The sequence below is a fragment of the Equus quagga genome, chromosome 13 (genome assembly GCF_021613505.1).
Source record: "Equus quagga isolate Etosha38 chromosome 13, UCLA_HA_Equagga_1.0, whole genome shotgun sequence".
NCBI lineage: Eukaryota > Metazoa > Chordata > Mammalia > Perissodactyla > Equidae > Equus > Equus quagga.
The window spans coordinates 16,902,979-16,917,981 of record NC_060279.1 but is presented as its reverse complement, the minus strand read 5'-3'; the positions used below and the strand labels follow the sequence as shown (position 1 = coordinate 16,917,981).

General features: G+C 38.8%; 1 protein-coding gene across 1 annotated transcript in view; it reads right to left on the bottom strand.

Moving 5' to 3' along the window:
• Positions 1–14,757: 14,757 nt before the first annotated feature.
• Positions 14,758–15,003, bottom strand: part of RGSL1 (regulator of G protein signaling like 1) — a 62,955-nt gene continuing 62,709 nt past the window's right edge. The window contains exon 21 of the mRNA XM_046684187.1: positions 14,758–14,794. Coding sequence (XP_046540143.1) covers positions 14,758–14,794 — 37 coding nt within the window. The remainder of the gene's footprint in view (positions 14,795–15,003) is intronic.

The window sequence follows — 15,003 nt, the reverse complement described above, 5'->3', positions numbered from 1 at the left end:
AGATTCCTTTTGTCGAAATCTTGGCTAAGATTGAGCATGACATGGCATCAGATCGTCTGAGGGAAATGACTTTTGTCAGACTCAGGATCTCATCAAAATGTTAATCTTCCTTCCAAGAAGGTTAAACAAATGGTGGTCTCCCAGGTGAAGCTCTCCTAGCCCCAAGGTGAGAAGAGCACCCATCCTGCCCTTGCCCCCAAGTGAGGTGCTGTAATGCTCATCCAACAGATGCAACGCAGACTCAGACGTGTTCAGTACTTTGCCCAATGCCACACAGCCAGCAGCAAGGCAGGTCAAGGCCAGAGGCTTTCCACTCCTCAGCCTAGATTCTTGTCTGTTCTTAGAGGGGAAGTGAATCAAAATCAAAACAAGACACATTGGGTGACATGTTTTTAAAAATATTTATTTATAAATGAGGTGGCGCAAAAATAACCAGAATCAAAATAAACTTGAACTTTAAGGCATAAACCAGACCTACAACTAGAATACACATCTATGTACTGGGGGCTTTTGAGGAGAAGAATTAAAAAGAAAAAAAGAGCATTGGCAACAGATGTTAGCTCAGGTACCAATCTAAAAAAAAAAAAAAGACGTAAACCAATTTTTAAATAAGAGTAATCAAATTTATTATAAGAAGATTAATAGTAGTGTCTTGTGAGAAATTTAATTTGTATTGTAATTCGTATTATTTGATAAGTAATACCATGAGAGTATCAGAAATAAAAAAATACCCACACTCCCGTTACAATAACAAACTATTTTAATTTTCTGTGTTCCTTCTCAGACTTTGCTTACACGCATGGGACGGTTTTGTGTAATTGACACCCTAGTGTATTATTCCATTCTGAAGCCATTTTTTACTTAATATGTTACAAACATAATGTCATATTGATTTATAATTATTATTTTAAATGACCGCATAATTCTTTATCAAGTTAGAGTATTAAAGATTGTTTGAACATTTCCTTTTGGCTTGTTCTTAGTTTTCTTCCTCTTATTAATATGAATGACACTCCAACGAGCTACTTAAAGCATATAGCTTCATATAACTTTTAAAAATAAAAAATTATAGTTGTAATTTGAAAGATGTGAGTTACGTGTGTATGTGTGTGTGTGTGTGTTTAACTCTAGTTTGTTGCATGAAAGTTAATTTCAGAAGAGAAGAAAGAAAATAAATACCACCTTGTAATTCCGATACCTAGAATAATTACTGTTAAACCTCTGGTATTTTAAAGATGCATATTCATTATATAATTATCTTAATAATAATTGGGACTCATATATATATATATATATATATACACTATTAATAATAGCTTGGGTCATAGCATAATACTGCTTCTGCATCCACCTCCATTCATGAATATTTTCTTATGTCATTAAATATTTGTTTGTAACATGCATCATGATTTATTTAATTGCATCCCCCTTGTCAGACATTTAGTGTTTTCTATTCACTACAGTTAACAGCACTATAATTAATTTGAAATCAGTCTTTGCACCTACCTCTGATTAGTTCCTTAGAGTTAAATTTCTGGAACTGATTTAAGCATTTTCATATTTTTGAGTGTGATATATATTGCTATATTGCTTTCCAGAAGGGTTGTGTCATTTAAACTTCTTTCTCTGTATGAAAGTGCCTGTTTTCCTTCATGCTTAAAAAGAGCCTGTCTCTTTACTTAAAAAGAAAAAAAAGAAGAAAAGCCTAAAAAAAGACTCTATCAGTTTGATAAGTAAAAAATGTGACTCTCTTGTTTAATTTTAGATTTCTATGACTACTTCTGATGCCAAATATTTACATCCTCTATTGGTGAATAGTATTTTTGTGTGAATGTTCATATTCTTTCTCCATTTAAAAAAATATAGAGGTGTTCGCTTTTTGTAATTTTTAAAAGCTCTTTACAGACTAATATTAATTCCCTTATCAAATATGTTCCATGTATTCTTTCTTTTTAAATTATACTTTTAATTTTATTTATGGAAAATATTGTTGAATAGAAACTTTAGATATTTAGGTATTATATTAGTATTTTTCTTCAATTTTATTCATCTTTGTGTTATGCTTAGAAAGTCTTCCCCCTTTCCAAAATTACGTCTTCATCTTGAATTTCTTTATTCTATTTTTTAAAAACATTCATTTCCTTAATTTAACTGAAATACTTTCAGTACGTGGCCATGCTTCATTTTAAATTGTATGTGTGGGTTGAAGGTGGCTAAGAGTTTCCATGGAAATTTGTTAATGTCCGTTGTAAAAAAATGATTTCACCAAAATGTATGTGATTATATATGCCTATGTATATATTTTAAATATATATGTATATATATGCTTATGCATGCTTATATATAAATGAAATGAATGACAGAAATGATACAAAGGGACAGGAGGGAAGAATTAGAATTATTTTATTATTATAAAGTACTCACAATACCCATGAAGTAATACAGTGTTATGTGAAAGTAAACTTGGATTAGGTGTAAATGTATATTGCAAACTCTAGGGCAACCACTAAAAAAAAAGATTTAAAAAGAAGTATAACTGATACGCTAAGAAAGGAGAGAAAATAAAATCATATAAAATGCTCAATTAAAATCACAAAAGGCAGAAAAAGAGTGGAAGACAAAAATAGGAATAAAGAACAAGGGCAACAAATAGAAAACAGAAACAAATATGGTAGAAATTAATCCAACTATATCAATAATCACTTTGAACATCAATGATCTAATGCATCAATTAGAAGACAGAGATTGTCAGAATGGGTCAAAAACCAAGACCCCACTAACTATATGTTGTCTATATGAAAGACACTTTAAATATAAAAACGCATATAGATTATATGAATGGAGAAAAATATACTATAGTAACACTAATCAAAAGAAAGCAGGAGTAACTACATTAATTCCAGACAGAACAGACTTCAAAGAAAGGAAAGTTATCAGGGATAAAGAAGGGAATTACATAATGATAAAAGAGATAATTTCCCTAGAGGATATAACAATCCTTAACATGCATGCACCTAACAACAGAGAGTCAGACTATATGAGTGGAAACTGAAAAACTCATAGAACTGCAAGAAGAAATAGATGAATCCACTCTCATGGTTGGAGACTTCAACACCCCTCCATCAGAAATGGTCAGATCCAGCAGGCAGAAAATCAGTAAGCATCTAGCTGAACTCAACTACACCGTCAATCAACTGGGTATAATGGAAATCTATAGACTACTTCACATTCTATAGACTAAAATGCATTCTGCTCAAGCTCACATAGAACATTTGGCAAGACAGACCACACTCTGGATCATAAAACACACCTTAACAAATTTAAAAGAATAGAAATCATGCAGTGTCCACTCTCAGACCACAATGCAATTAAACCAGAAATCAATAATAGAAAGATAATTGGAAAATCCCAAAATATTTGGAGATTAAACAACACACTTCTAACAACACATGGGTCAAAGAAGAAATCTCAAAAATACTTAAAAATATTTGAACTAAGTAAAAATGAAAACACAGCTTATCAAAATTTGTGAGATAGAGTGAAAGCAGCACTTACCATTGAAAGCATATATTAGAAAAGAAGAAAGACCTAAAATCAATAACCTAAGTTTCCACCTTAGGAAACTAGAAAAAGAAGAGCAAATTAAATCCAAAGTAAGCAGAAAAAAAGAAATAATCAAAGTCAGAGCAGAAATCAATGAAGTTGAACAGGAAATCAATAGAGAAAAACCAATGAAACCAAAAGCTAGTTCTTTGAAAAGATCAATAATATTGATTAGCCTCTAGTCAGGCTACTAAGAAAAATGGAGAAAGGACACAAATTATTAATATCAGAAATGAAAAAAAGGACATCCCCACAGATCCTATGGACATTAAAAGGATAATAAAAGAATACTAAAGAACATCTCTATGCCACAAATTTAATAATCTAGCTGAAATGGACCAATTCCTTGAAAGACACAATTTGCCAATACTCACATAAGAGGAAATGGACAATCTAAATAGGCCTATATCCACAAAAGAAATTGTATCAATAATTAATAACTTTCCAAAACAAAAAGCAGCAAGCCCAGATGGATTGACTTTGAATTCTACTAAATATTTAGAGAAGAAATCATGCTAGTTGACTACAATCTCTTTCAGAGGATAGAAGCAGACAGAATACATCTTAATTCTGTGAGGCTAGCATTACCCTAATACCAACACTGGACAAAGGTACTACAACAGAAGAAAACCATATTCGAATATCTCTCATGAACACAGATGCAAAAATCTTCAAAAACATACAGACATGCCTTGGAGATATTGTGGGTTTGGTTCCAGACCATTGCAATAAAGTGAATAACATAATAAAACAAGTCAACCAAACGAAAATTTTTTGGTTTCCCAGTGCATATAAAAGTTACGTTTACACTATTCTGTAGTCTATTAAATGTGCAATAGCATTATATCTAAAAAAAGTACACACTTTAATCAATTAAAAAATACTTTATTACTAAGCCTGAGCCATCAGCAAGTTGTAATCTTTTTGCTGGTGGAAGATCTTGTAAAAAATGCAATATCAGTGAAGTGCAATAAAGCAAAGCACAATAAAATGAGGTATTCCTGTATTAGCAAATCTAATTAAACAGTATATAAAAAGTATTATGTACCACAACCAAGTGGAATTTATCCCAGGTGTACAAGGTTGGTTCAACATTTGAAAAAGAATTAATGTAATCAATCTCATCAACTGACTAAAAAAGAAAAACCACATGATTATATCAATAGATGCAGAAAAAGAGTTTGCAAAATCCAATACCCATTCATAATAAAAATTCTCAGTAAACTAGGAATAGAAGAGAACTTTCTCAGCTTCATAAAGGATAGGATACAGTCATGCATTGCTTAGTGATGGAGATAAGTTCTGAGAAATGCATCGTTGGGTGATTTTGTTGTTGTGTGACCATCATAGAGTGTATTTACACAAACCTAGTTGGTACAGCCTACCACATACCTAGGCTATATAGTACTAATCTTACAGGACCACTGTCATATATGCGGCTCATCATTGACCAAAATGTTGCTATGCAGTGCATGACTGTATCTACAAAAAATCTACTGCTAACATCACACTTGGTAGTAAGAAACTTAAGCTTTCCCACTAAGATCAAGTACAAGATAAGAATATTCCCTCTCACTGCTCCTTTTCAATGTCATACTGAAAGTTCTAGCTAATCCAATAAGAAAAGAAAAGGTATACAGATTGGGAAGGAACAAATAAAACTGTCTTTGTTCACAGATGACATGATTGTCTATGTAGAAAATCTGAAAGAATCAACAAAAAAACCTCCTGGAACTAATAAGCAATTATAGCAAGGTTTCAGGATACAAGGTTAATATACAAATATACAAACATCAATCGTTTTTCCAAATACCAGCAATGAACAAGTGGAATTTGAAATTAAAAACACAGTACCATTTACATTAGCACCCCCCTAAATGAACTGCTTAAGTATAAATAAAAAAAAAAAATGTAGAACATCAATATGAGGAAAGCTAAAAAGCTCTGTTGAATGAAATCAGAGAAAAAAGTAAATGGAGAGATAGTCTGTGTTCATGGATAGGAAAACTCAATATTATCAAGATGTCAGTTATTCCCAACTTGATCTTTAGATTAAACACAATCTCAATTAAGATCCCAGCAAGTTATTTTGTGGATATCAACAAACTTATTCTAAAGTTTATATGGAGAGGCAAAAAACCCAGAATAGGCAAAACAATATTGAAGGAGAACAAAGTTAGAGAACTGACACTACCCAACTTCAAGAATTATTATATTGGGGCCGGCCCGGTGGCACAGCAGTTAAGTTTGCACATCCCGCTTCCCAGCGGCCCGGGGTTCGCTGGTTTGGATCCCAGGTGTGGACATGGCACTGCTTGGCGAAAGCCATGTTGTGGTAGGCATCCCACATATAAAGTAGAGGAAGATGGGCACCGATGTTAGCTCAGGGCCAGTCTTCCTCAGCAAAAAGAGGAGGATTGGTAGCAGATGTTAGCTCAGGGCTAATCTTCCCCCCCAAAAACAGAAGAATTATTATAAAGCAAAAGAAATCAAGACAATGTGATATTGGTGAAAGAACAGATAAATAGATCAATGGAACAGGCAAACTGATCAATAGAACAGTACACAAATAGATTAATTCTAAGAATAGAGAGCCCAGAAATAGACCCACATAAATATAGTCAACTGATATTTGACAAAGGAGCAATGGCAATACAATAGAGCAAAGATAGTCTTTTCAACAAATGGTATTAGAACAATTGGACATCCACAAGCAAGAAAAATGGATGTGGACACAGACCTTACACCATTCACAAAAATTAGCTCAGAATGGTCTACAGACCTAAATGTAAAATGCAAAACTATAAAGCTCCTAAAAGATAACATAGATGATCTTGGGTATGAAAATAACTTTAGATACAACCACAAAGGCATGATACATGAAAGAAAATTTGATAAGCTGGACCTCATTTAAATTAAACATTTCTGCTTTGTGAAAGACGATGTCATGAGAATGGGAAGATAAACCACAAACTAGGAGAATATATTTGCAAAAACATATTTGATAAAGGACTGTTATCTAAAATATACAAAGAACTCTTAATAATAAGAAAACAAATAACTCAGTTAAAAAATGGGCCAAAGACATTAACAGTCAACTCACCAAAGAAGATATACAGATGGCAAAAAGCATATGAAAAGATGTTCCATATTACACGTCCTCAGGGAAGTTCAAATTAAAATAAGAATGAGATATCATTAGACACCTATTAGAATGGCCAAAATCCTGATCACTGACAACACCAAATGCTGGTGAGGATGTGGAGCAACAGGAACTCTCATTCACTGCTAGTGGGAATGAAAAATGGCACAGCCACTTTGGAAGACAGTTTGGTGGTTTCTGATAAAACTAAACACACCCTTACCATATGATCCAGCATTCCTGTTCTTTGGTACTTACTCAAAGGAGCTGAAAACTTATGACCATACGCAAACCTGCACACAGATATTTATATCACCTTTATTCATAATCACCAAAACTTGGAAACAACCAAGATGTCCCTCAGTAGGTGAATGAATAAACAAACTGTACACATCCAGACAATGAACTATTATTCAGCAGTAAAATGAAATGAGCTGTCAAGCCATGAAAAGACATGGAGGAAACTTAAATGCATATTACTAAGTGAAAGAAGCCAACCTGAAAAGGCTACATACGATTTGATTCCAATTATATGACATTCTGGAAAAGGCAATACTATGGAAACAGTGAAAAGATCAATGGTTACTAGGGGTTGTGGGGGAAGGAGGGATGAACAGGCAGAGCGTGGAGGCTTTTTAGGGCAGTGAAAATACTCTGTGTGATACCATATTGATGGATACATATCATTATACATTTGTCTGAACCCGGAGAATGTACAACACCAAGAGTGAACTCTAATGTAAACTATGACTTTGGGAGATTATTATGTGTCAATGTAGGTTCATCAATTGTAACAAATGTACCGCTCTGGTAGGGGATATTGATAAGGGAGAAGGCTATCCGTGTGTAGGGGCAGGGAGTACACAGGCAACCTCTGTACCTTCCTCTCAATTTTGCTGTGACTCTAAAACTGCTCTAAGAATATATTCTTAGTTAAGAAAATAATTTTATAGAAAAAGTGAATTTTTATTCAACTATTAACAATTCAGCTGTTATACAAAGCAAAACATACCTATAATGCTGACCTCAATTTTAAGATTGTATAAGTTTCAGTGTTACAGTGCTAAATGGAAAGACATTTTGCATTCATGGATCGGGAGACCTAGTAATATTAAGATGGCATTACTCCCCAAGATGAATCATAGATTAGTAAAAGTGTTCCAAAAGTAATTTGTATTGCTGACTGCCCAACACTATGAATATACTAAAAGAACATAAAGTTCTATGAATCTCACATGAACATCCCCTTTAATAATACTCAAAGAACCGGATCTAGCCCAGAGAAGGATGACGAGAGTGACCAAGAGGACAAAGTCCTCTGTGCTCATTCTCATTGTCTACCTCTCTCCTTGTTCAGCAGTAAAGTGTGTGTGGCACCTATCAGTAGTTCTCTACCCTGACTGTATGTAAGAAACACTTGGCTCCTCCTTGACCAATTAAGTCAGAACCCTGGTAGGGTCAAGGCTCAAGCCTTTTTCTTTTTTATGCTGAGGAAGATTTGCCCTGAGCTAACATCTGTTGCCAATCTTCCTCTTTTTTTGCTTGAGAAAGATTGTCCCTGAGCTAACATCTGTGCCAATCCTCCTCTATTTTGTATGTGGGTCATTGCCACAGCATGGCTGACGAGTGGTGTAGGTCTGTGCCCAGGATCTGAACCTGTGAACCCGGGACGCTGAAGCAGAGCATGCTGAACTTAACCACTACGCCATGGGGCTGGCCCCAGGCTCAAGCTTTTAAAAAATCTCCTTGAGACTTTGGGTTTCTGATCCAGCATGTAAGGAGCTTGGAAGTCATCACTCTGTCCTAACGATAAGTACAAAGGTAAACAAACTGAAAAATCAACAACTCTTCTTAGATCTGTCAGAGAAGTGAAGTCACAGGGCAAACTGATGCTCCCCAAACGAGAGGGGCAGACAGGCGAATACAGAGAATCACAGCTTACCAAAGCAGAAACGCGCCTCAGTGAGAACCTGTACTGGGGTAGGAAAACCTAAACTGTACCTGGCAAATTGCTAGAGGCTCAGTGTGAACAAGTCTGAAAGATAAAAAACCCAGGGAGACCTAGTCACAGCAGGGCCCTCACACTCATGTGAGTTTTATCTACAGGAACTCTACCAGGTTCTCACAGTAAAGATCAGAGAAAAATCCCTTTGGGCTTCCAGCAGGGGAAGGGGGAAAGTAACCATTTTGAAATATACCAGAGCATTCTGAAAAAGGCCTGCCCAGGAGAGAACTATTTTAACAGACCTAACATACTGGGGTCTCATCAGAGTCTAACCAAGCTAGGGGAAGGGAAATAATGAACTCCAGCCTCTCTAGCTTTCCAAATGGGGGAAAGGAAATACTCAACCATGGTTCCCTCTAGCCTTCCAAGTGGAAGAAGGCAGATACCCAACTCCAGCCGCCTCTGGCCATCCTGTACCACCTAAAGGGCTGAAAAAAAGGAACAACCGAGAAGCACTTGTGAAGTTGGCAGCACAGACTCACTGAAAGCCTAGGACCTAATCATAACACCATAGACTGCTCTGCTCCTCTCACACCTCAGCACTACATTACAAAAGGCCAATGTATTTCCCCCAGTTCCTTTTACCAAGTGTATCACCTCTGGCTTTGAAGAAAAAATTACAAGGCATACTAAAAGGCAAAAAACACAGTTTGAAGAGAAAGAACAAGCACCAGAACCAGCTATGTCAAGGATGTTGGAATCATTGGACCTTGAATTTAAAACCACTATGATGTAAGGAGTGTAATGGAAAAAGTAGACAGCACGCAAGAACAGATGGGTAAAGTAAGCAGAGAGATGGGAAATCTAAGAAAGAATCAAAAAGAAATGTTAGAGATAAAAATAACTATAACAGAAATGAAGAATGCTTTGATGGACATATTAGTAGACTGCACATGGCTGAGGAAAGAGCCATGAGCTTGAGAATGTGTCAATAGGAACCTCTAAAATTGAAAGTTAAAGAGAAAAAAGACTGGAAAAGAGAGAAAAGAATATCCAAGAACTGTGAGGTAATTACAAAAGGTGTAACGTACATGTAATGGGAAAACCAGAAGGAGAAGAAAGGAACAAAATAAATATTTGAAGCAATATTGACTGAGAATTTCCTGAAATTAAAGGTAGACACCAGACCACAGATGCAGGAAGCTTAGAGAAGACCAGGAAGAGTAACTGCCAGACAACTACGCTCAGGAGCATCATCTTCAAACTGCAGACTATCAAAGATAAAGAAAAAATCTTGAAAGAAGCCAGAGTAATCAAACACCTTACTTATAGAAGAGCAAAGATAAGAACTACATCTGACTTCTCATGAGAAACCATGCAGCAAGAAGCAAGAAGAGACCTCTCCTCTCTATACCTCCATTAGCTTGCCTGTGAAGTAAGTCTTATGATTTCTATCCCTGCTGTCACATAGTAGGTGCTCAATAAAAGGTCGTGAATATTTTAAATTATCTTTTAGGGGCTCAGGATGTGCATGTAGAGGGCACAGGAAGGAATCTTTTTACCTCCCATTAATAGTTAATGTATAACATACGGAAATCCTCCAAATGCCTACATACACGTTAGGAATTAAACAGTCTTATAATGTCCTGGCCACTCAACCCCCATGGATTATGTATCTTGTTGAAGGAAATGCATTCAAAATTTCCTCAGGAGTTAACTCTTCAACTATGCCACTCCTGGTCAATCACTTCCTTCATGTTCTGGGAAGTTGAGAGAAAAGGTGGAAAGAGGGGCAGCAACTAATGTCCCTGCCCCCAACTCTGTGACTGGCCACATGCTGTGCACTTGGCCCACAAGATCTCAAGTTAGACCCCAAACAACTCTCTGAGGCAGACATTATCATCTCCATTTCACATGCAAAGGTGTTGGGACACACTAGGTTAAGTAATTTGATGATGATCACGAAATTACTAAAGAGGAGAGATGGGATTTAAAACCAGCCTGCTCATGGAAGAACTTGAGCTCTGAAGGAATGGCAGCAGGGCCTTTAGGCCTGGGCTCTGTTGGTCAGGGGAGGGCCCATGTGTCAGAGCCACTGGAGGAGACCCGCTGGCCCATGGTCTTTTTTTTTTTAAAGATTGGCACCTGAGCTAACAACTGTTGCCAATCTTTCTTTTTTTCTGCTTTATCTCCCCAACTCCCCTCCCCGCTGCCCCCATACATAGTTGTGTATCTTAGTTGCAGGTCCTTCTAGTTGTGGCTCATGGGACGCTGCCTCAACGTGGCCTGACGAGTGGCGCCATGTCTGCGCCCAGGATCCAAACCCTGGGCCGCCGCAGCGTAGCGCGCAAACTTAACCGCTCGGCTACAGAGCCGGCCCCTGGCCCATGGTCTTGATTCAGAATGGGAAGTAGTATTTCTGCTAATCTCTTGAATTGGAAATGACCTTGGGAGCCCTCTGGGGAGCAACATATTGTTTCCCTGTGCCCCTTCCTTTAAGAAGAGGCTGGGAGGCCCACGGATTGTGAATATGGACATCCTTTATTCTGGCTAATGACCTACAGCCCTGGTTGAGGCACAGGGGTGAGGGCTGGCACCCCAAGGTGCTGCAAACATGAGCCTCCCCCTCCTCCGTGGCGACACTTGGGTCAGTTGGAGGCACTTAAGAAGAGGCACAGACGTCTTTTCATACTTCTGTAGAAAGAGGAGAGATTTCGTGTCGCTCCCTGACACACGTAGCTGAAAGGGCTCCTGGAAGTGGAAGGCAGGTCTCTCTTCTCTGCCTCTTTCTGTTGCTCTTTAGTCTGAATGGGTTGTGTGAGCTTCCTAAAAAAACAAAAAGTTCTTAAAGCGTCAGGGTCTGTTGGAACATAAAAAATTTTGTAAAGAAAGCAGCACTTGATGTTTCTTCTTGACTGTGCTCGTCACAACTGTAATTGATTTCTGATTTGATTTTCTGGTAAATAGCACTGTCTGCTCTAATCGACTGTAAGGTCAGTGCCCGAGAAAACTGCACGTTCTGTTTTCTTCACTACATTCCCAGCACCCGGCATGGTTCGTTTACTCAGGCATTCAATGCCTATTTATGGGGCAACTATTATCTGCATGTCACTGTGGTAGGTGTGGGAGGCACAAAGCAAAAGGAGACATGGTCTCTGCCTACAAAAGTATATCCTAGTAGGTGAGGCACATACATGAACAAGTATCTCCAAAGAGGAAGAAAAGTGCGCCACAGAAACAAAGAAGAGAGGAGAGAGGAGAAAGCCAGCTGTCACCATTGTGGTGTCTTTTATCACCAGGTGGAGAAGAAAGGGAGGACGTTTTAGACAATTGTTGCTGGAGGGTGGAATGCACAAGGGGAAGAGGCAAGAGATAAACCTGGAAACCTCGACTGGGGTCAGCTTGTCCATGGTCTTGCATATGCCACTAAGGAGTTGAAGCTTTTTCAATCAGGCAAAGAAAGGCTGACAGTCAGCAAGGAAACAAGACCTCAGTGCTACAGCTGTGAGGAATAAATTCTGCCAACACCCTAAAGGGGCAGGAAATGGATCCACTCCTAGAACTTCCAGAAAGGAATGCAGTCCTTTACCTTGACATTAGCCTGATGAGTCTCAGGCCAGACTTCTCACCTACAGAGCTGTAAGATGGTAAGTTTGTGTTAAGCCCTGAAGTTTCCGGTAATTTGTTACAGCAGCAATAGAGAACTAACACAGGGACTAGAATAAACCAGCTTCCTTACTGACCCTACTTCCTCGGCCTTTTCCTTGGATGTCAGTGGTCCCTATGGGTCTATTGTTGGGATGCTTCTTCCTCCCCTCCCATATTTTCTGTCTAAGGTAGACCTAGGACCCAAATATAATTTCAAGGGGAAAGAAAAAGCTTAAAGCAAAGATTGCAATTTGTTGGGCTGTGGCCCAATCCTGTCTATAGCCAAATTTTGTTTGACTTGCCTGGTATTACAAACATTTTAAATTTCACATTCTTTTTTCTTTTCTCCTTTTCCCTTTTTCCCTCCTCCCTCTCCCTCCCTTCTTTTCTTTCCTTTCTTATTTTTTTCCTAAGTTAAGAAGCTCTAGCAACACTGGGTTGGCAGGCTGGAGCTGTCACTGTCCCCTTTGAGATGTGTTCTCCAGTTCATCACAGTCTCTCCCACTCCCTTTTATCTCTCATGGGTTGCCTTACTCATTTATATTACCTGCTTGCATTCTTGGTGATTGACTTTGTGACATTAGCCTAAATCTGGTGTTAGAAAATGCTAGATCTGGGATCTCTGAATGGAGAGCATAAGAAACCAAAGGAAGCAATCAGCAAGACTCCACAAAAGAGTAGACTTTTTTTTTCCTATTCAGGTTGATTCTACAAAGTGTCGTGAGGCCTTGTAAGTAACATGTTTGTGTGTGCTTGTGTACCTGCATGTGGGTGTACCTATGGGTGAGTGTGTAGAGAGAGAGAATAAAGAAATGGGCAAAGATCACGGTTTCAAATAAGTCCATTGAATGATCTTTCTTTTCCTTCAGGGGGACCCACCTACTGTCCATCTGTAGGTTCAGCCTTGCCTCAGTCCAATGTGAGGGTATGTAGGCACGTGACCCTGAGTCAATATTTTACTGGATATTTATCAATCACCTTGTTGCTGGCCTAACATCCTCTGATTCCATGCACGGGCTCTTGACTTATTCTTTTTTGACCAAGCCCTTTCCTGGCACCTCAATTCCAGCAATTCAGCTCTTCTCCATTCCTTTCCTGGCTTCTTGCCTTAGTTTCTTGCTTGGTTTTTAGGAACTGGAATTCTGTCTCACGCTTTCTCCTCCTTCTGTTAATTGAAGCCCTGTTAGGGGAGGGAAGCCTCATTCCCTTCTTCTAGTCCTTTCTTTTGCAGAATGCTTGCCTCACTGGACCTTTTCCCAGTGGCTTGGGGGCCTCCACACCTCGCCTGCATCCAGACCTCCTCTGCCACATCTGCCTGTAGCCTTCCTGGACCTGCTACATCACAGCCCTACCCAGATGATTCACAATCGTGGGTGTTCGTGAGCCCTGGTCTGACACCACAACATTTTCATCCTTGAGAAAAGTCTAGGAAATAAAGAACATCAGCATGGCAGGAACCTTTGGCTGGAGATTCGAAAGGATTCTCCAATAAGCTTTCTAATCTTTCCTTGTTCTGCAACCTATGGAGCCAACCTCTCCTCAATTATATCAAAGGAGTGAGGACTCCTTTAGGACATTCCGTCATTTTACTTCTGATTTTCATCAAAGGACTGAAAATGGGCCTAGTTTCTCTAAAACTATGACAATAATTTAGGCCTTTAGGTCAAAAATTTTCCTAAGAGTCTCTTTGTCTATTAATTGGCAAATGAACAGAACTCCAGGGAAGAACTATTCCTTTAGTGCATGAAAGCTTGTGTAGATGGTCACCATGGAATGAGAACGAGCCAAGGAATCACAAGTGGTGTGTTCTAGTCCAGACTCTGCCATTCGCTACCTAGTGATCTTGGGAAAGTCACTTACCCTCTGTGTGTGTCAGTTTCTTTATCTGTTTAAAAATAAATTATTTCCGACATGGTTACTCACAGGGTGCTGAGGGTTTGCTGAGACAGTGGGTGTGAATCATTGTCCATATGGGAGATCCTAGCACTAAAAGACCCCATCTGTCACTGCTGATAAAAACAGCACCTTGCTTCCCAGAGTGTTCCATACCATCTACCTACATTTGTCATGGGATTATTCAACAACTCTGAGCCAGGAATTTGCTCAAGGCCATGCAGCTGCAGAGTGAGAGGAGAACCCAGGTCTCCTGACCCCAAGAGTACTGTGTTCTGTTACATGCCCACTGTGGAAAAGTCATCTCTGAAGGACTGCCAGGCTCAGGGAAGGCAGAGGTACTTCTGCTCATGCTCTCTGCCCACATCTTACCCACTGCAGTCCGGTTCTGCCACGTCTGGGCTGTCACCCCATTGATCTTTCCAAGGCAGATGGTGCCAGGGCATTTCACTTCTGACCAGAAAAGTTCTGTCGGTGTTAGGATGCTTCTGAGAGATGATGTGCCTCTGTTGGGGGCCTGACTTGCTTATTTCTTTTCCTTTTTGGAACCGGGTAATTTTCGTCTGAAGGAAGAGAGGAGTGGCCAGTTACACAATGGTGATGAGGTAGCTGGCATCGTGTCCTCTGCTGGTTTGTTGCTGTCATTCCCTTTAGGAATGGTAATGGCCCAAACCAAAACCCTTTGCCTTCAAGATTGGGCCCCTTGCATTCTTACGCTCACCTCACTTCCCAAGAGCTTGTAACCTCTGAAGCCACGCATTGCCTTTCTGTG